Raw genomic sequence first — 23,772 nt, forward strand, 5'->3', positions numbered from 1 at the left:
CACTATACTTCAATTAAAATAATTTAAAAAAAGATTTTCTAATTTCCCTGAGATGTCCTATTTAACACATGAATTACTTAGAAGTGCATTGTTTAATTTCCAAGAATTGGGGTAATTTCCAGATATATTTCTGTTATTGACTCTTAGTTTAATTCCACTGTAGTTAGAGAACATACTTTATATGATTTAAATTCTTTTAAATGTGTTGAGGTTTGATTTATGACTCAGTATATGGTCTGTCTTGGTAAATGTTCCATGAACGCTTGCTAAGAATATATATTCTGCTGTTGTTGGGTAGACTATCCTATAAATATAAATTAGATTCAGTTGGTTTTTCAGTTCTTCTATAAAATTGTCTATTTTATCTTCAACTATAATTATGGATTTGTCAATTTCTTCTTTCACTTCCATCAGTTTTGATATAGTTTTAATGTTTTACTTTTATTTAGTTAAAATGATTTTTAGGGGACTTCTCTGGTGGTGCAGTGGTTAAGAATCCGCCTGCCAATGCAGGGGATATGGGTTTGAGCCCTGGTCTGGGGAGATCCCACATGCCGCAGAGCAACTAAGCCTGTGCACCACAACTACAGAGCCTGCAGTCTGGAGCTCATAAGCCACAACTACTGAGCCCATGTACCACAGCTACTGAAGCCCACATGCCCTAGAACCTGTGCACCACAACTACTAAGCCTACGTGCCACAACTACTGAAGCCCATGTGCTCTAGGGCCCATGTGCCACAACTACTGAGCCTGTGTGCTGCAACTACTGAAGCCCATGCACCTAGAGCCCATGCTCTGCAACAAGAGAAGCCACCACAATGAGACCCATGCACCGCAATGAAGAGTAGACCCCGATTGCCACAGCTAGAGAAAGCCTGTGTACAGCAACGAAGACACAATGGAGCCAAAACCAAAAAATTTTAAAAAATTATTTTTCATCCCCTTGAAATGGTGTTTGTCCAAATGGTTATTGTAATGTGTATTTATAAAATTTCAAATCCTTGATGACCTTCCACATATCTGTTTTTAAAAAGTTGATTTCTAGTTTAATTCTGTTATGACCAGAGAACATACTTTGATTTCTCTTCTTTTAAATTTGTTAACATTTGTCTTATGTTCTAAAATATACTCTATCTTTGCTAATATTCCATGTTTACTTGAAAAGAATATATTTTCTGCTGTTGTTGGGTGGAGTATATTTTACAAATGTCTACTAGGTCTAGTTGGTTAATTCAGGGGTCAGCAAACTTTTTATGGAAAGGGCTATATAGTAAATATTTAAGTTTTGGTCCACATACTCTATTGCAAATTTTTATTAGTGCTGTTGTAGGGCAAAAGCAGCCAGAGATGATACATAAGCAAACGAGCATGGCTATATTCCAATAAAACTTTTTACACAAAAGACAGCAGACTTGATTTGGCTGAGATGGGCAGTAGTGTTCTGACCACTGGTGTTATTTATCCTTGTACATCCTTGCTTGTTTCCTGTCTACTTGTTTTATCTATTACTGAAAAAGGACTGTGGAAATCTTCCAACAATTTTGTGGATTTATCTATTTCTTTTTTCCATTCAATTAATTTTGGTTCATTTGCTATGAATCTTGTTTGTTAGATACATACACATTTAGGATTACTATGTCTTCTTGACAAATTGACCCTTTTATCATATAATGTCCCTTTTTATCCAATTGTTTTCCTAGTTTGTCTGATATTAATAAATCCACTCCCATTTTCTTTAATTAGTGTTTGCATGGTATATACTTTTCCAATGTTTTACTTTTAATTCAACTATGTCTCCTTATATTGAAAGTGGGTTTCTTATGGGAAGCATACATTTTGGTCTTTAAAAAAACAAAATCCAATTTGACAATCTCTGCCTTTTAATTAGTATTTTTTGGCCATTTACATTTAATGAAATTATTGACATGTTTATATTTAATTACCATTTTGTTGTTTTCTGTTTGTATCCTCTGGTTTTTGTCTCTGTGTTTCCCTTTCCTGTCTTCTTTTAGGTTATTGAAAAGAAATTTTTTTTTAGTATTCCATTTTAATTTATCTGTTGAGGTTTTTAAAACTCTATCTTGTATAATTTTTAAGTGGTTGCTCTATGGGTTATAATAATGCATTTAACATTTCAAGTGTAATGAAGAAAGCTCACTACCCCATGGGTTCTTTTATCCTTCTTCATTTATGCTGTAATAATCATGTATTATATCAACATACATTAAAAAGCTCACCAGAAAATGTTATATATTTTAAATTTTGCTATTACATATCATACGTATTTTAAGGAACTTAAGAGTATAAAAATTAAGAGTATAAAAATACAAAAATTTTATAGTCTTAAGCTTTAAGGAACTTAAGAGTATAAAAATAATCTATGTAATAGATTATATAATAACAATCTATTATTATTAGATTAAATATTATTATATAATCTAATAATAATCTAATAATTGTTAGATTAGAATTTTATTTTAGCTAATTAAATTAGATTAATAAATCTAATTAAATAATTTTATTAAAATGATTTTAGTCTAAAATAATTTTTACCTGTATATCTACCATTTCAGTTGTTTTTTACTCATTATTGAAGTTTTAAATTCTCCATTTCCCTTCCACCTGATAAGCTTCATTAGACATATATTTCTTTTAGAATAGGTATTCTGGTAACAGATTTTCTTAGTTTTCCTTCATCTGAGAATGTCTTTATTTCTCCTTAATTCCTCAAAGACATGTTTGTCTGGAATAGAATTCTATGCTGATGATCCTTTCTTTCAGTACTCTACTAATACTGCTTCATTGCCTTCTGTTATCTATGGCCTGTGAGGAAAAATCAGCTATCACTTGAATCATTGTTCTCCTATATATGATGTATCACTTCTCTCTGGCTGCTTCCACATTTTTTTCCTTTGGTTTTTAGTAGTTTGATTATGAGTTTCTTTTACAACTACATTGTCTGGAGTCTGTTGGGCTTCATGGCTCCATAAGTTTATACTTATTACCAAATTTGAGAAGTTTCTAGCCATTATTTATTCAGATTTTTTTTTTCTACATAATCCTCTCTCTTCTCCTCCTTGGACTCCAATGTCATGTATGTTAGACGTTTTGGTATTGTCCCACAGGTCTCTGGGGCCTGGTTCAACTTTGACAATTTTTATCTATTGTTTACATTGGAAATTTTCTATTGATATAACTTCAGTCTTATTGACTGTTTCCTCTGTCATGTCATACCCATTCTGCTATTGAGCACATCTAATCAATTTTATTTCAATTATTCTAATTATATTATAAAATCCCTGATTTTGATTCTTAAAATAGTTTCAAACATTCTTATTCTTGAGGATAGTTTTATTGAATGTATATAATTTTAGGTTGCCAATAACTTGACGTCAGTTGAGTATTTCACTATCTTCTGACTTCCATTGATTCTGACCTCCATTGATTCTAATTGTTTTACTATCTTTACTTTGTTTATAATTTGTCCTTTCTCCTTGGATGCTTTTAATATCTCTTATTAGTCTTTGATACCCTGCAATTTCACTATTTTGTATCTAAGTGGGTTTTCTTTTTTCCTATATCAACTTGGATTTATTAATATTTATGGATTGAGGATTGATATCTTTCTTTAAGTCTGAAAAAGTCTCAACTCTTTCTCTTTCTTGCTAAAATTTCATTTTGGAATTCTGGTTAGATATATGTTGAATCTTCTCTTTCCCATTCTTTCTTTCATCTCTCTTACCCTCTCTTCCTTGATTTCTCCCAGATTTTCATTTTGTTTGATTTCTTCTTATCTACTTCTCAATGCACTAGTTATTTTTGTTGTATCCAATCTTCTATTTAAGGTGATCATTGAATTTTACATTTCAATTTTTGTTAGTTTTATCTAGGTTATAATTTAACATTTATTTTTACATATTTAAAATTTTTGAAATAGAATCTACATACAGAAAATTGACCAAGTATAAATAAATAAATAAATAGCTGGAAGATTGATCACAAAGCAGAAATCTGTGTAATAGCTACCTAGATTAAAAAATAGAATACAATCAGAACTCCCAAATATCACACATACTCCCTCCCAATCACTGCATCCTTTCTTTCCAGGATAACAATTATCCTAAATTTTATGGTAATGACTCCCTTGCTTTTAGTTTTACTCATTGCCTTGTCATTTGATAGATTCCTTTTTTCTCATGCTTTCCATTTTCTTTTCCATTTATTTAAATCTATTAAAGATATTTTAGATTCATTTTATTCTCTGTAGTTGGTGGTACACCTCTGTAAAGAGGTCTCTGAGAAGCTAGGTCAGAAAGATAGAGTTATTTACAAGCATAAATAACTCTACAGGGACTTCCCTGGTGGTCCAGTGGTAAAGAATCTGACTTACAATGCAGGGGAGTGGGTTTGATTCCTGGTCAGGGAACTAAGATCCCACATGCCACAGGGCAACTAAGCCCATGTGCCACAACTATTGAGCTCATATGCCTCAACTAGAGAGCCTGTGTGCCATGAGCTACAGAGCCCACACGCTCTGGAACCCATGCACCACAACTACAGAGTCCACATGCCCTGGAGCCTACCCTCCACAACTAGAGAAGAGAAAACCTGCACGCCACAACTAGAGAGACACCCATGTGCCACAACGAAAGATCCTGCATGCCTCAGCAAAGATCCCGTGTGCTGCAACTAAGACCCGATGCAGCCAAAAATCAATTTAAAAAAATCTTAAAAAAATAATTCTACAAAGAGCTGCATAGTATAGTCTCTGATATATCACTGTATTAAACAGTATGGTAAATATACCTAAATGTGCAGGTATAATATACATATATGTAATCTTTTTACTAACCTTCAATAAATAGTTGATCCAACACCATTTTCTTGATGTAATGCCAATAATTCCACCATCAGGAAGATTTACATTGCTTCCCAGTCCTTTGAATGCATTATAATTTTTTAAGTAAAGAATACCATTTATTAAAAAAAATATTCCATCCTGTGATAGGGTCACATCAGACACACTGTGTCTTTCATCATCAGTCAGAATGTTTGGAGGCACTCTGATTCTGGTCCAAGTACGGAATGAATCATTTGTCTGAAAGGTCTCCATATCAGCTACCACCACAACAAATGAAGGAACACAAGTAGCCCACTCTGCCATTAACTGACTACCCTGTGGTGAAGATATTGGTAAAAACTCAGGAATCTCAGGTATTGTTAACAAAGAAAAAGTCAGCAGGAAAAAAATATCTGCAGTAAAGCAATCTTGAAAAGCCACTTGATTTCCTCTAATCTCCTTTAGCACATCATCTTCTGTCATCGGTATCGAGATATGCCAGGTCCTAAGAAGAGAAAAATAGAAAATATAAGAATAAAATGCACCCCCTCCTTCTTATCCATCTTGCATTGTGCTGACATTTATCATCTTTTATAAAAATTTTTATTTTTATCAACATAAATCTGGGTAAAACAAAACAAATAGTACTAAAACATTACCACTGCCCCATTTCTCCTCATTCCTCACTTAAGTTCCCAAAGAAAAAGTTTTGACCCTTACAGCTCTTTGTCCTGGAATATGTTTCCATATTCTCAAACAAATATTCGTGTTTTTTTTTTTGTTTTTTTTTTTTGCGGTATGCGGGCCTCTCACTGTGGTGGCCTCTCCCGTTGCGGAGCACAGGCTCCAGACGCTCAGGCTCAGCGGCCATGGCTCATGGGCCCAGCCGCACCACGGCATGTGGGATCTTCCTGGACCGGGGCACGAACCCGTGTCCCCTGCATCGGCAGGAGGACTCTCAACCACTGTGCCACCAGGGAAGCCCGTAGATGTTTTTAATGGCATCCAAGGCAATATTCGTTAAATGGATATCTGACATTCTGTACATATGCATATTTTATTTCTATTTCTTTTAAAATATCATTTATTTACTAATTTTTAAAACAAAATAATAAATCATGTTATACAATAGTATATGATACAAAACACACACCTTAAAGAATAATACCAAGATGAACACCTGTGTAATAATCACCCATATCAAGAATCAGAACATTGCCAGTAACTTGGAAATTTCCTGTATGTCTCTTCTTTCCCCCTCTTCCACCCACTCACATATAGTCACTGGCCTGATTTTTTAAAATACTGAGATATAATTGACATATAGCATTTTATTAGCTTTAGGTGTATAGTATAATGATTTGACATTTTTATATATTGCAAAATGATCACCACAGTAAGTCTAGTTATGTCCATCACCATACATAGCTATAAAAATTTTTTTAATGATAAGAACTCTTAAGATCTACTCTCTTACTTTCAAATATACAATATAATATTATTAAATAGAAAATATAAATATAAAACTCCACTAGTATAGCTGGATACTTTAAAACTTCTCTATAAGTAGTTAATAGATCCAACAGGCAGAAAATCAGTAAGGACATAGTTAAACTGAAGAGCACCATCAATCAACTGGATCTAATTGACATTTAAAGAATACTTCATCCTGGGCTTCCCTGGTGGCGCAGTGGTTGAGAGTCAGCCTGCCGATGCAGGGGACACGGGTTCATGCCCCAGTCCGGGAAGATCCCACATGCCGCAGAGTGGCTGGGCCCATGAGCCATGGCTGCTGAGCCTGCGCGTCCACAGCCTTTGCTCCACAACGGGAGAGACCACAACAGTGAGAGGCCTGCATACCGCAAAAAAAAAAAAAAAAAAAAGAAAAGAAAAAGAAAAAAGAGTACTTCATCCTAAAACAGCAGAATACACATTCTTCTCAAGCTCATACGGAGTATTCACCAAGATGCACCATATTCTGGGCCACAAAGCACTCCTTAAAAAATTAGAAATCATCAAAGTATGCTCTCATATCACAATGTAATTAAGCTAGAAGTCAATACAGAAAGACACCTGAAATTTCCCTAAATATTTGGAGATTAAACAACACACTTCTAAGTAATATATGGATCAAGGAAGAAATCTCAAGTGAAATTTTAAAATATTTGGAAATAAATGAAAATACAACTTATCAAATTTGGGAGATGACCTGAAAGCAGTGTGCAGAGGGAAGTTTACAACATGAAATGCATACACTAGAAAAGAAGAAAGAACTAAAAATCAATAATCTAAGCTTCCACCTTGAGAAACTAGAGATAGAAAAGGAATATAAACCTACATCAATCAGAAGAAAAATAATAATAAAAATTAGAGCAGAAATCAGCAAATTTAAACCAGAAAAGCAGTAGAGAGAATCAATGAAACCAAAAGCTGGTTCTTTGAAAAGATCAATAAAATCAATAAACTTCTAGTTGAGCTAAGAAAGAAAGACAAAGGACACAAATTACTAATATCGGAAATTAAAATGGGCCATCACTACTGATCTCCTGGACATTAAAGAGTAATAAAGGAATACTCCTTATTAAATGAAAAAATAATGGACAATTCTATGCCCACAAATTTGATAACTCAGATGAAATGGACCAATTGAAAGATACAACGTACCAAAAATCACACAAAGAGAAATAATGTGAATAGGGATATATGCATAAAATAAAATAAATAAATAACAAATTACCTTCCAAAACAAAAAGCACCAGGCCCAGACAGGTTCACTGGTGAATTCTAACATTTAAGGAATATAGGATGTCAATACTCTATAATCTCTTCCAGAAAATAGAAGCAGAGGCAATACTTCCCAACTTATTCTATGAGATCAGCATTACTCTAATACCAAAACCAGATAAAGACATTACAGATAAAGCTACAGACATTTTAAATTCAATAATGTGTAAAAAGATTTATTTACCATGACCAAATGGGATTTATTCCAGTTATGCAAGTCTGGTTCGACATTAAAAATCATTTAATATAATCCATCACATAAACAGGCTAATGAAGAAAAAGCATATAATCATATCAATAGATGTAGTAAAAGCATTTGACAACATCCAACACCCACTCATGATAAAAACTCTCAGCAAACTAGCAACAGAGGGGGAGCTTCCTTGACTTGATAAAGGAGCATCTACAAAAACATACAAAAAATTTAATGGTGAGAAATTAGATGCTTTCCTCCTAAGAACAGGAACAAGGCAAAGACTTCCATTCAACACCATACTGGAAGTTCTAGCTAACACAATAAGACAAAAAAATGAAATAAAATTTTACAAGATTGGGAAGGAAGTAACAAAATGTTCTTTGTTTACAGATGACATGATTATCTATGTAGAGAATCCCAAAGAACAGACAAAAAATTCCTGGAACTAATAAGCAATTATAGCAAGGTTTCAGGATATAAGGTCAATTCCCATGCTTTAAAAAACTAGTTTACCACATTATGTATTAATAAACTACATAGTATTTAATTTTTCAACTTTTTGCATTTTATATAAATGGAATCATACTGTACTCTTCTTCCATGACTTGCTTTTTTCATTCAATATTATGTTTGTGAAATACATTCATGTTGATTTGTGTTGCTGTGTTTGATTTATTTTTCACAGCTGTATAATGTATATATTCTATAGCATAATTATACTAGAGAATGTTTATCCATTTCTCTATGAATGGAAATTAGTGTTTCAATTTTTTTCCTATTAGAAACAATACTGCTACAAATATACTTTCACACCTCTCTTGATGCACCTGTGCATGGGTTTCTCTAAGGTATATACTGGTGTTGAATTGCTGAACCATTTGATATATGCATCTTCAACTTTGACTGACAGTGTAAAAATATCTTTCAAATTGTTTGTGCCAATTTATACTTCTACTAGCAATGTATGTAAGGGTTCCATTGATGCACATTTCTATGGTGTGAATGTTTGTGTGTGCCCAGAATTCGTATATTGAAATTCTAATGCCCAACGTGATGGTAATAGCAAGTGGAGCCTTAGAGAGGTGCTTAAGTCATGAGGGTAGAACTCTCATAAGTGGGATTAATGCACTTGTAAAAGAGGCCCAAGAGAGCTCCCCAGCCTGTTCCACCAGGTGAGGATACAATGAGAATTCTGACACCCAGAAGAGGGCCTTCAACCAACCACACTGGCACCCTGATCTCAGACTTCCACCCTCCAGAACTGTGAAAAATAAACTGTTGTTTATAAGTCACCCAGTTAATGGTATTTTGTTATAGCAGCCTGAATGCTGAAACATATTTTTACCAAGTCTAAAATGTTAATTTATCAATCTGGTGTATGTAAAATAGACCTTTCTGGGCTATTAATATTTTCCTCTAATTGTTAATAAAGTCAAACATCATTTCATGTACCTATTAATGAGTTGTTTGTCAAATCTTTGCTTTTATAACTTGAGGTACTTTTATTGATTATAGAAAATTTTTCCTATCCTGAGGCAATAAAGGTATTTTCCTATCTCTTTTTAAAAGTTTTTCAGTTTAGTCTTCCACATGTATGTCTTCTGAGGTTATTTTATTATTATTATCATTATCATTATTATTAATCTCAGATTATTTTAATGTATGATATGAGGTAAGTAATTATGATATGAGGTAAGAATAAAGTAAAGCTTCATTCTGTCCCTATTAAGATGATTAGGTAGTTTTCTCCTTTAATCTATTAATGTAGTAAATTATATTAAAACATTTTAAATATTATACTACTAACCTTGCACTTCTGGTATAAACCAACTTGATTATATGTCATATCTCTTTTCATATATTGGTGGATTTATTTTACTAATATTTTATTCAGAGTTTTGTATCTAAGTTCATGAATGAGATAAGACTATAATTTTTCTTTCTCATACAGACCTTGCCTGAATTGGCATATGATAATTTGCTAACTTCATTCTGCAATTTAGGATTGGAATGATCTGTGCTAGTGCTCTCTCCCCCTCCCTAAATATTGTTAAATACTGATTAAGTTTCTTTGCTCAACTTCTATATTTCCTTTTGAGTCACCTTTAAAAAATTGTATTTTTCTAGAATGTTTTCTCTTTAAGTTTTCAAATGTATTGGTCTATAACTGTTTATGTATCTGCTACATCTCTAAAGTATGTTTGTTTTTAAAACCTAGATTAGTCTTTCCACATTTTTTCACATTACTTGTTCATGTAAAACCTTTTATCTCAACTCAGTGCCACCTCTAAGATGGTATCTAAATGGATCTCTCTATATTATCACCTAGAGTATTTCTTTCATAGTTCTTGATACAACATATTATATTGTTTACATATTGTTAATTATCCATTTCCCATCTTACAATTTGAATTAGAATAATTTGAATTCCCAATTAAAATTTGAATACAGAAGGTAGGGACCTTGACTATATCTCTAGTTTTTAACAGTAGCTTGATTAGTAGATGTACAACAAACATGTGTTGAAACAATTGTGGAAACCAATTGACATACATGTGCCAAAAAATTAAGTTAAATCTATACTTATTCTGTATCTAGTTACCATAAAGTTGAATTTGTTTTTTTTATTAGCTAGACATATAACATTTTATTTTATTAAAGTACAGTTGACATACAATATTATGTTCATTTCAGGTATACAACATAGTGATCTGACAATCAAATAAATAACAAAATGATCACCATGATAAATTTAGTAACTATCTGTTACTAAAATTATTACAGTATGATTGACTATATTACTTATACTGTATATTACATCCCTGTGACTTATTTTATAATTACAGGTTTGTACCTCTTAGTTCCCTTCACTTATTTCTCTTTCTAATAATTTTGTTACTAGTGTATAGAAATGCAACAGCTTTCTATATGCTAATTTTGTTTCCTGCATCTTTACTGAATTTATTTTTTAGTTCTAATAGTATTTTGGTGGGATCTATAGGATTTTTAATATATATAATACCATGTCATCTGCAAACAGTTTTACTTTTTCCTTTCCAATATGGATTAATTTTATTTATTTTTAATGTCTGATTGCTGTGGATAAGACTTTTAATACTATGTTGGTGAAAGTGGAGAGAGTGGGCATCCTTGTGTTGTTTCTGATCTTAGGGAAATGCTTTCAGCATTTCACCGAGTATGATATTAGCTGTGGGTTTGTCATATGTGGTCTTTATTATGTTCAGGTATGTTTCTTTTATACCCACTTTGTTCAGAGTCTTTATCATAAATGGAATTTGTGAAAAGTTCTCTTCTGCATCTATTGAGGTGATCACATGATTTTTATCCTTCATTTCATTAATGTGGCATATCTCACTGATTTGTGGATATTGAATCACCCTTGTTTTCCCAGGATAAATCTCACTTGATTATGGTGTATGATCCTTTTAATGAATTGTTGAAGTTGGTTTGCTAATATTTTGTTGAGTAATTTTGCATCTGTGTTCACTAGTGATATTGACTTGTAATATTCTTGTTTGTAATGTCTAGGTCTGGTTTTAGTATCAAGTTGATGCTGGCTTCATTGAATTAGTTCCTGCTCAATTTTTTTTTTTTTGAATAGTTTGAGAAGTTATTAAGTCTTCATTAAATGTTCGGTAGAATTCACCTGTAAAGCCGTCTAGTCCTGGACTTTTGTTTGTTAGAATTTTTTGATTACTGATTCAATTTCATTACTAGTGATTGGTCTATGCAGATTTTCTATTTCTTCCTGATTCAGTCTTAGAAGATTGTATGTTTTTAGGAATTTATCCATTTCTTCCAGGTTGTCCTATTTGTTGGCATATAATTTTTCATAGTCATTCCTTATAATATTTTGTATCTCTGTGGTGTCAGTTGTAGCTTCTCTTTTATTTCTGAGTTTATTTATCTAGGCCAACTCTCTTTTTTCTTGATGTGTCTGGCTAACGTTTTATCAACTTTGCTTATCCTTTCAAAGAACCAACTCATTTCATTGACACTTTCTTCCCTCCTTCCTTCCTTTTTTGTCTCTGTTTTATTTGTTTCCACACTCTGGTTGTCACTATTTCTTTCCTTCTACTAACTTTGGGCTTTGTTTGTTCTTCTTTTTCTAGTTCCTTTAGGTGTAAGTTTAGGTTGTTTGTTGGTAATTTTTCTTCTTTCCTGATGTAGACCTTTATTGCTGTAAACTTGCCTTTTAGAACTGCCTTTGCTGCGTCCCATAGACTTTTTTTTAAAAATAAATTTATTTATTTTATTTTTGGCTGCGTTGGGTCTTCATTGCTGAGCATGGGCTTTCTCTAGTTGTGGCAAGTGGGGGCTACTCTTCGTTGCAGTGTGCAGGCTTCTCATTGTGGTGGCTTCTCTTGTTGTGGAGCATGGGCTCTAGGCACACAGGCTTCAGTAGTTGTGGCACACGGGCTTAGTTGCTCCGTGGCATGTGGGATCTTCCCAGACCAGGGCTCGAACCTGTGTCCCCTGCATTGGTAGGTGGATTCTTAACAAATGCGCCACTAGGGAAGCCTCACCCCATAGACTTTAGAATGTTGTATTTCCACTTTTATTTGTCTCAAGGTATTGGTTTATTTTCTTTGGTATCTTCAATGACCCAATGGTTGTTTAGACTCCATGTGCTTGTGTTTTTTCTAGTTTCTTATTGTAGGTGATTTCTAGTCTCATACCATTGTGACTGGAAAAGATGCTTGATATGATTTCAATCTTTTTCAATGTATTGAGACTTCTTTTGTGTCATTACATGTAATCTATCCTGGAGAATATTCCATGTGTACTTGAAAGAATGTGTATTCTGATGTTTTGGGGTGGAATGCTTTGGATGCATCTCGTAAGGTAGCCTGATTTAATGTGTCATTTTTTCAACATCTTTATTGGAGTATAAATGCTTTACAATGTTGTGTTAGTTTCTGCTGTATAACAAAGTGAATCAGCTATATGTATACATATACCCCATATCCTCTCCCTCTTGAGCCTCCCTCCCACCCTTCCTATCCCATCCCTCTAGGTTGTCACAAAGCCTGGAGTTGATCTCCTTGTGCTATCCAGCATCTTCCCACTAGCCATCCGTTTTACATTTGGTAGTGTATATATGTCAATTCTACTCTCTCACTTCATCCCAGCTTCCCCTTCCCCCTCGTGCCCTCAAGTCCATTCTGTACATCTGCGTCTTTGTTCCTGCCCTGCCACTAGGTTCATCAGTACTGCTTTTTAAAATTCCATATATATGCATTAGCATACAGTATTTATTTTTCTCTTTCTGACTTACTTCACTCTGTATGACAGACTCTAGGTCCATCCACCTCACTACAAATAACTCAATTTCGTTCCTTTTTATGGCTGAGTAATATTCCAATGTATATATGTGCCACATCTTCTTTATCCATTCATCTGTTGAGGGACATTTAGGCTGCTTCTCTGTCCTGGTTATTGTAAATAGTGCTTCAGTGAACACTGTAGTACATGTCTCTTTTTGAATTACGGTTTTCTAAGGGTATATGCCCAGTAGCGGGATTGCTGGGTCATATGGTAACTCTATCTTTAGTTTTTTAAGGAAAATCCATACTGTTCTCCATAGTGGCTGTATCAATTTACATTCCCACCAACAGTGCAGGAGGTTTCCCTTTTTATGTCAGTGTTTCCTTATTGGTTTTCTGTCTAGATAATCCATCCATTAATATAAGTGGTGTTTAAAGAACCCTACTGTTTTTGTATTACTGTGAATTTCTTCTGTTCTGTCTGTTAATATTTGCTTTATGTATTTAGGTGTTCCTATGTTGGGTGCATATATATTTACAAGTGTTATATATTCTTCTTGGATTGATCCCTTTACCATTAATTATGTTCTTCTTTGTCTCTTATTACAGCCTGTGTTAAAGTTTATTTTGTCTGATATAAATATTGTTACCCCCAGCTATCTTTTTGCTTCTGTTTGCGTGGAATACAAGTATTCCTTGGAGATATTACAGGTTCAGTTCCAGACCATTGTGATAAAGCATATATTGCAATAAAGCAAATCATACGAATTTTTTCATTTCCCAATGCATAGAAATGTTATGTGTACACTTACTATAGTTTATTGAGTGTGCAATATCATTTTCTAAAAGAACAATGTACATATCTTAATTAAAAATACATTATTGGTAAAAATTACAAACCAATATCTGAGTCTTCAGCTAGTTGTAATCATTTTGCAATAGTAACATCACAGATCACTGATCAAAAACCACAATAATTTATATAATAATATTACATTAAATATAATCAGCTAAATAATAATATAAATAATAATTAAAAGTTTGAAATATTGCAAGAATTACCAAAATGTGACACAGAGACACAAAGTGAGCAAATACTGTTGGAAAAAATGGTACTGATCTTGACAGATGCAGAGTTGCCAAAAGCCTTCAATTTGTAAAAAACACAATATCTGCAAAGTGCAATAAAGTAAAGCACAATAAAACAAAGTATGCCTGTATGTTTTTCCATCCCTTCACTTTCAGTCTGTGTGTGTTTCTTTAGATCTGAAGTGAGTCTCTTGTAGGCAGCATATATACGGATCTTGCTTTTAAATCCGTTCAGTCACTCCATGTCTTTTGATTGGAGCATTTAGTCCATTTCCGTTTAAAGTAATTATTGATAGATATGTACTTATGCAATTTTGTTAATTGTTTTCTGGTTATTTTTGTTGTTCTCTGTTCCTTTCTTCTTCTCCTATTCTCTTTCCTTGTATTTTGATGACTTTCTTTAGTACAATAGCTGTATTCCTTTCTCTTTATTTTTTGTGGCTCTATTATTGGTTTTTGGTTTGTGGTTACCATGAGGTTCTATTTTTCTTAATTAACTAATTTATTTAATATTTTATTTTTGGCTGCATTGGGTCTTCATTTCTGCACATGGGCTTTCTCTAGTCCCAGCGAGCAGGGGCTACTCTTCATTGCAGTGCATGGGCTTCTCATTGTGGTGGCTTCTTTCATTGTGGAGCATGGGCTCTAGGTGTGTGGGCTTCAGTAGTTGTGGCTTGGGCTCTAGAGCACAGGCTCAGTAGTTGTGGCACAGGGGCTTAGTTGCTCTGCGGCATGAGGGATCTTTCCGGACAAGGGCTTGAACCCATATCCCCTTCATTGGCAGGTGGATTCTTAACCACGGCGCCACCAGGGAAGTCCATACCATGAGGTTCTTATATAACAACCTATGTACATAGCAGTCTATTTTAAAGTGATGCATGCTCTAAAGTGTTTGAGCATGTTCTGAAGGCACTATATTTTTACTCCCCCTCTCAAAGTTTTGTTTTTTACACCATCTTTTTGTTTTGTGTATTCCTTAACTAATTATTGTAGCTATACATGATTTTATTAGTTTTGTCTTTTAACCTTCATACTGGCTTTATAGTTGGTTGATCTATTACCTTTACCATAGTCTTGTCTTTACCAGTGATATTTTTTTCTTTCATAATTTTCGTATTTCTTCTTATGGTTTTTTTTTTTTTCTGTTTAAAGAAGTCCTTTTAACATTTCTTGAAAGGTTAGTTTAGTTGTGATTAACTCCTTTAGCTTTTGCTTGTCTGGAAAACTCTTTAGCTCTCATTCAATACTGAATGATAATCTTGTCAGATAGGGTATTCTTGGTTGGACGTTTTTTCCTTTCAGTACTTTGAACATGTTGTGCCACTCCCTTCTGGCCTGTAAAGTTTCTGCTGAAAAGTTAGCTGATATTCTTATGGGGATTTCCGTGCATGTAAGTATTTGCTTTTCTCTTACTGCATTTAAGATTCTCTCTTCATATTTCACTCTTGGCATTTTAATTATAATGTGTCTTGGTGTGGACCATTTTGTGTTTATCTTGTTTGGGATTCTGTCATTCCTGGGCTTGGATGCTTGTTTCCTTCACCAGGTTAGGATAATTTTCAGCCATTATTTCTTCAAATAAGTTTGCTGCATTTTTTTCCTTTCTCTCTTTTTCTTCTGAGACCCCTAAAATGCAAAGATAACTACAACTGGTTGCCCCTCTAGTCCCTTAAATTATCCTCATTTTTGGGCTTTCTTTTGTCTTTTTCTGTTTTTTTTTTCAAATTTTAATTAATTTATTTTTAAAATTTTTAATTGAAGTATAGTTAATTCACATTATTGTGTGTGTTAGTTTTAGGTGTACAGCACAGTGAATCTGTTCACAAAAGAATCTGAAAAAGGAGATATATACATATATATATTATTACAAAATATTGAATGTAGTTCCTGGTGTTATACAATAGGTCCTTGTAGGTTATGTATTTTATATAATAGTAGTGCGTATATGTTAATCCCAACTTCCTAATTTATCTCCCTCTGCCCCCTTCCCCTTTGGTAACCATAAATTTGTTTTCTAAGTCTGTGAGTCTATTTTGTAAATAAGTTCATTCGTATCTTTAAAAAAAATCCCACACATAAGTGATATCATATTATATTTTTCTTTCTCTGTTGATCTTACTTCAGTTAATATGATAATCTCTAGGTCCATCCATGTTGCTGCAAATGGCATTACTTCATTATTTTTTAAGGCCAAGTAAAATTCCATTGTATATATATGTCACATCTTCTTTATCCATTCACCTGTAGATGAACATATAGGTTGCTTCCACGTCTTGGTTATTGTAAATAGTGCTGCTATGAACATTGAGGTACATGTACCCTTTCAAATTATAGTTTTCTCCAGATGTATACTCAATAGTGGGATTGCAGGATCATACTCTCTATTTTTAGATTTTTAAGGAACTTCCATACTGTTCTCCATAGTGGCTATACCAATTTATATTCCTACCAACAGTGTAGGAGGGTTCCTTTTTCTCCACACCCTCTACAGCATTTATTATTTGTAGACTTTTTGATGATGGTCACTCTTAGTGGAGTGAAGTGATAACTCATTGTAGTTTTGATTTGCATTTCTCTAATAATTAGCAAGGTTGAGCATCTTTTCATGTGCTTGTTGGCCATCCTTATGTCTTCTTTGGAGAAATGTCTATCTAGATCTTCTGCCCATTTATTGATTGGGTTGTTTTTGTTTGCTTATTTGCTTTGTTATTGAGTTGTATGAGCTGCTTGTATATTTTGGAAATAAATCTCTTTTCAGTTGCATCATTTTCTCCCATTCAGTAGGTTGTCCTTTCATTTTGTTTATGGTTTCCTTTGCTGTGCAAAAGCTTTTAAGTTTCATTAGGTCCCATTTGTTTATTTTTGCTTTTATTTCCATTTCTCTGGGAGATGGACCCCCCAAAATATTGCTGTGATTTATGTCAAAGAGTGTTCTGCCTATGTTTTCCTCTAGGAGTTTTATAGCATCCAGTCTTATGTTTAGGCCTTTACTCCATTTTGAGTATTTTTGTGTATGGTGTTAGAGAATGTTCTAATTTCATTCTTTTACTTGTAGCTGTCCAGTTTTCACAGCTCCACTTGTTGAAGAGATGGTCTCTTCTCCATTGTATATTCTTGCCTCCTTTGTTGTAGATTAATTGACCATAGGTGCATGGGTTTATTTCTGGGCTTTCTATACTTTTCCATTGATCTATATGTCTGTTTTTGTGCCAGTACAATACTGTTTTGATGATTGTACCTTTGTAGTATAGTCTGAGGTCAGGGAGCCTGATTCCACCAGCTCCATTTTTCTTTTTCAAGATTGCTTCGGCTTTTTGAGGTCTTTTGTGTTTCCATACAAATTTTAAAATTCTTTGTTTTAGTTCTGTAAAAAATGCCATTGGTAATTTGATAGAGATTGCACTGAATCTGTAGATTGCCTTGGGTAGTATAGTCATTTTAACAGTATTGATTCTTCCAATCCAAGAACACGGTATATCTTTCCATTTGTTTGTGTCATCTTTAATTTCTTTCATCAACATCTTATAGTTTTCGGAGTACAGGTCTTTTGCCTCTTTAGGTAGGTTTATTCCTAGGTATTTTATTGTTTTTGATGCGATGGTAAATGGGATTGTTTCCTTAATCTCTCTTACTGAAATCTGTTGTTAGTGTATATAAATGCAACAGATTGCTGTGTATTAATTTTGCATCCTGCAACTTTACTGAATTCATTGATGAGCTCTCGTAGTTTTCTGGTCTTTTTTGCTGTATTGATTGGGTAATTTCCACTAGCCTGTCTTCCAGATCCATTTTTCTGTATCATCTAATCTGCTATTGGTTCCCTCTAGTGTATTTTTTATTTTGGTTATTGTATTCTTTAGCTTTGATTCCTTTTAAAATATATCCTATCTCTTTGTTGTAGTTCTCACTGTGTTCCTCCATTTCACTCTTGAGTTTGGTGAGTATTTTTATGACCATTACTTTGAACTCTTTATTTGGATGGTTGCTAATCCGTTTCATTTACTTCTTTTTTTTTTTTTTTGAGGTTTTTTCTAATTCTTTCATTTGGAACATATTCTTTTGTCTCATTTTGCCTAACTCTTTGTGTTTGTTTCTGTGTATTAGGTAGATTAGCTACTTTCCCCAGTATTAAAAGAGTGGCTTTATGTAGGAGGTGTCCTGTGTGGTCCAGTAGTGTGGTACCCCCTGGTAGCCACAGCCAGGTACTCCAGGAGTGTTCCTTGTGTAAGCTGTATGTCCTCCTCTCATGGCAAGACCATGCTTGCCTCAGGCATGCTAGTGTTCAGGGCTGGCCTCTGTACAGTGGGCTATGAGTTCTGGTTGCAACTGTTGCAAGTGCCCTACTATGCAAGGCTTGCCTCTGAGGCAGGGATCACTTTGAGGGGATGCCAGTGGCAGCTGAGGGTGCCCAATAGAACTGGTAGGGAAAGTGCTTTTGAGGGGATTTGGTGCTTGTTGGAGGCATCCACTGGAACTGGTGGGGTGGGAAGGCCATTTAGGAGAGGTTCCAGTACCAACTGAGGGTGGCTGCCAGGTGTGGTGGGGCAGGGGGCCACTTTGAAGGGGCTCTGGTGCTAGTGGATGCTACCCACTGGAACTGGTGTATTGGGAGGCCGCTTTGGAAGGGCTGTGCTGCTGGCTGGGTCTGGCGGTAAGGGGGGGCATTTGGAGGGCTCTAGTGACAGCTGAGGGTGACTGCTGGGTCTGGTGGGGTGGGGGGATCACTTTGGAGTAGCACCGACTGTATCAGGTCCACAGGTGAACCCAGAACAGGGCAATCAGTATTAATAGTTTAAATAGGGAGAGTCAGATATGGTGCCTGCCAGCACTGGGACAGCTAGGTAGAGGGCGAGCCATAAACAAACAACAACAAATCTGATGCTCACCAGCTCCTCGGTACCCAGAGAAAGTTCCAACAGATCTCTGCCCCTGAGGCATATGCCCTAAAATTAGTCAATACATCTCCTTCACATATGACCCAGGTGCTTTTCAGACTGCTGCCCCTGTGCTGGGACTTGGAGGGAGTGAATATTTGCATGCACCATTTAACAGAAGATTTTTGGTTTCTTACAGCTGTCTGGCCCTCCTAGACATAAAGACCACTGGTTTTCAAAGCCAGATATTATGGGAAGTCATCTTCCCAGTGCAGGTCACCCAGGCTGGGGAGCCTGATGTGGGGCTGAGCCCTCACTCCTCAGGGGATGACTTCCAAGGCTATGATATCCCTCCTGCCATTGGGTGGCAATGCCAGCAGTATGAGTCGCAGTTAGACTGTCTTGGCCACTCCTACCCATCTCAATGTGGTTTTTCCTTTTTATCTTTAGTTGTGGAATATCTTTTCTGCTAGTCTTCAAGTTGTTCTCAGAGATAGTCTCTCTATATGTAGTTGTAATTTTGGCATATCCATGGGAGGAGGCATAACCAGGCAGCATCTTACTACTCCACCATCTTGTCCTGACAATATTTGATAATAAAGTTGAATTTCTGAATAGGTTTGCTTCCTAAAAATGGCAAAGAGCTTTTGCGTGATGTTCAAAATTTTATTTAATAGTTCTATGGATATTGGAATATAAACTTGAGACTATACATTTATTAGAATATAGTGGAAATTTGAGTTAGCTCATTATGTCTATCTTAGGAGACTGATTTTTACCCACTGATGTTGGTGATAATTAATTCACTATGTTATTATTAATTTAGCTCTAATTAACCCAACTGGATAAACATATCTATGCAAATATTCTTAATATAAGGAACATAGCTTAAGAAGGAAATGTTTGAAAATATATTTCTCCATGAAAAACATATTTGTAAGTAGGATAATGTGACTTATAGCAGTATAAAGCTAGGCAAAAACTTAACTTCTTACAGCAGAATAGATTTCCCACCTGATAAGTTTTTAAGTTATTTCAACTTTTGTTTTTTCTTTGCAAAATATTCTAAAATTTCAGCTTTGCTCAGCTATAATTGACAAATACAACTGTAAGATATTTAAAGTGTACATCACTTGATATACATACATAATGTGAAAGGATTCCCTCCCACTCAATCTGGTTAATTAACATCCATCATCTCACACATTTATCTTTCTTTCTTTGTTTTTTGGTGAGAACATTTAAGTTCTACTCTCTTAGCAACTTTCAAGTATACAGTGTATCAACTACAGTCACCACATTTTTCATTAGAGCCTCAGACTTTACTCATCTTATAACAGAAAGTTCATACATTTCTTACCAACCTCTCCCTATTTCCCTCACCCCCAAGCCCTAGTGACCACTGTTTCTCTGAGTTTGACTTTTTTTTTCAGATTCCACATATAACTAATACCATGAAGTATCTCTTGTCTTTGTCTGGCTTATTTCACTTAGCATAATGCCCTCAAAGTCCATCCATGTTGCCAAATGGCAGGATTTTCTTCTTTATCATGGCTGAATAATATCCCATAATATAGAGATAGTCTACTGTGAACAATACTGATGTAGACATAGGAATGCATATATCTCATTATCCTGTTTTCCTTTCCTTTAGAGATATACCCAGAAGTGGGATTGCTTGATCATATGGTAGTTCTATTTTTAATTTTTTGAGAAAGCTCCATACTGTTTTCCATAAGGCTGTACCAATTTACATTCCCACCAACAGAGCACAAGAGTTCTCTATTCTCCACATCCTTGCCAACACTTGTTAACTCTTGTCTTTTTGATGATGATCACTCTAACAGGTATGAAGTGATATTTCATTGTGGTTTTGATTTGCATTTCCCTTGTGATTAGTGATGTCAGGCACATTTTCAGGTATTTGTTGGCCACTTATATGTCTTCTTTGGGAAAATGACCATTTAGTTCCTCTGTTTTATATCCGATTTTGGTGGTGTTGTTGCTATTGAGTTGCATGAGTTCTTAATATATTTTGGATATTAACCCCAATCAGATACATGATTTGCAATTAATTGCTCCCATTCGATAGGTTGCCTTTTTATTTGTTGAATTGGCTTTTGGTGTCAGATCCAAAATATCAGTGCCAAGACTGATGTCAAGGAGCTTACCATCTATGTTTTCTTCTACGAGTTTTATGGTTTCAGGTCACACATTTAAGTCTTTAATCTCATTTCAGGTTCATTTTTGTGTATGATGTAGAATAAGTTTCCAGGTTTATTCTTTAGCATGTTGCAGTTTCCCAACACAATTTATTGAAGAGACTATCATTTCTCCATTGTATATTTTGGGTTCTTTGTCATCAATTAACTGACCATGTATACATGGGTTTATTTCGGGGCTCTTGATTCTGTACCATTAACCTATGTGTTTTTATGCACATACCATACTTTTTTGATTACTACATCTTTGTAATACAGTGTAATGTCAGGTAGTGTGATGCTTCCAGTTTTGTTCTTATTTCTCAAGATTATTTGGTTATTTGAGGTCTTTTGCAGTTCCATACAAATTTTAGAATTGTTTGTTCTATTTCTGTAAAAATTGCCAATGGAATCTTGATAGGGATTGCATTGAATCTGTAGATTACTTTGGATGGTATGGACATTTAAACAATATTAGTTATCTATATGAGCATGTAATGTATTTCCATTTATTTATGTCTTTGATTTTTTTTTCATCAATGTCTCATAGTTTTCAGTGTACAGATCTTTTACCACTTTGGTTAAATTTAATCCTATGTATTTTATTCTTTTGATGAAATTGTAAATGGGATTGTTTTCTGGGTTTCTCTTTCTGATAGTTCATTGTTAGTGTATACAAATACAACGGGTTTTTGTATATAGATTTTGTACTCTGCAATCTACTGAATTTCTAAATTAGTTCTCATAGTTTTTGGAGGAGTTTTTAGGGTTTTGTATACATAAGATCATGTCATCTATAAAAAGAGACAGTTTTACTTCTTCCTTTCCAATTTAGGTGCCTTTTATTCTATTTTTTGCCTAATTGCTCTGGTTAGGACTCCTAGTTCTATGTTGAATGTAAGTGGTGAGAGAGGGCCTCCTTGTCTTGTTCCTGACCTTAGAGAAAAAGTTTCCAGCTTTTCGTCATTGATTATAAGGTTTACTGTGGACTCGTCATATATGGCCTTTATTATACTCACCTTTATTATGTATGTTCCCTCTATACTCACTTTCTTGAGAGTTTTTGTCATGAATTGATGATAAAATTTGCCAAATGATCTTTCTGTATCTATTGAAATAAACTATGATTTTTATCCTGCATTTTGTTAATCTGGTGTATTACACTGATTGATTTGTGTGTGTTGAAACATCCTTGCATCCCTGAAATGAATCCCACTTGATCATGGTGTATGAGCCTTTAAAGGTATTGTTAAATTTGGTTTTCTTGAGAATTTTTACGTTTATATTCATCAGGTATTGGTCTGATGTTTTCTTTTCTTTTAGTGATCTTTTCTGGTTTTTGGTATCAGGGTAATTTTAGCCTTGAAAAATGAGTTTGGAAGATTTCCCTCTTCTTCTATTTTTTGGAAGAGTTTGAAAAGGATTGGTAGTAAGTCTTCTTTAAATATTTGGTACAATTCACCACAAAGTATTCTTAAATAAACATACATATACAAATGCTTTACATACTCATGCTAGTATTTCTATAGAAAAAATTCTTAGAAGTGGGAATGTTAAGTCATAGGTTACATTTATTTAAAATATACATTCTGCAGCAATCTTCCTCCAAAATATTTTAAACAAGTCTATATTTTTCAACTTACCTGTTTTACCAATTCACACTCCCAATATTTCCCTATGTTCTCCCCAAACCTAATCTCCTTCTCCATCTTCTTCTTCACTTCCTCCTCTCCTCTTCAGAAATCTTCTTCCTTCCCTTCCTCCTCCTGCTCACTCTATTACATTTTTCTTCTTATTACCCTTCTTCCTTTGGTCATATTACATTTGTTGGGATTATAAATACAATGTGGGAGAACAAGTAAAAATAGGTATGCTTTTATTTTTCATGATGTAATGAGAATAATTCATGTTTTATCAATTAACTTAGTCTCTGATATGTATATTTGTTTTAAGTTAAGCAAATTTTCTCCTAATTCCAACTTATTAACTGTTTATAAAGTCAAAAATGCATGTTAGATTTTATCAAAAACTCTTTTCATACCTATTGTAAACAATTATGTCATTTTTTCCCTTTAATCTATTTCTATAGTAAATTACATTAATTTCCTAATGTTGAAACATCTTTGCATATGTAACCACACTCTAGAAGTTTTAAAGTCATGCTGAAAAATAAAGTGGTGTTGATTTTAATATAGTAACAATGCATCTATATTAAAAGAAAAATTAACATTCTTGAGTTCTGTCTGCCCAATTTTTTATATTTGAACTATGCTAGCCTTACATAATGAATTGAAAAGATTTCCATATTCTTAAACATATGTTATATAGTTTGAATAATATACAGATTATTATTTTATGCCAATAGCCTTAGGAGAATTTGCTTACAAAACCATCTGGGCTTGATGTCTTGAAGAAGGAGATTAATTTTATTACCATTTCAATTTTATATATATTTAAAAGAAAAAAACTTTCTAAAAAACAAGTGACATGACAGTCATC

General features: G+C 34.1%; 1 protein-coding gene across 1 annotated transcript in view; it reads right to left on the reverse strand.

Moving 5' to 3' along the window:
• The window catches only part of CATSPERE (catsper channel auxiliary subunit epsilon), a 232,659-nt gene that overhangs the window by 132,052 nt on the left and 76,835 nt on the right, over positions 1–23,772 (reverse strand). Inside the window, exon 4 of the mRNA XM_060285306.1 lies at positions 4,854–5,346. Within this exon, the coding sequence (XP_060141289.1) occupies positions 4,854–5,346 (493 nt within the window). The remainder of the gene's footprint in view (positions 1–4,853; positions 5,347–23,772) is intronic.

The sequence above is a fragment of the Globicephala melas genome, chromosome 1, assembly GCF_963455315.2.
Source record: "Globicephala melas chromosome 1, mGloMel1.2, whole genome shotgun sequence".
NCBI lineage: Eukaryota > Metazoa > Chordata > Mammalia > Artiodactyla > Delphinidae > Globicephala > Globicephala melas.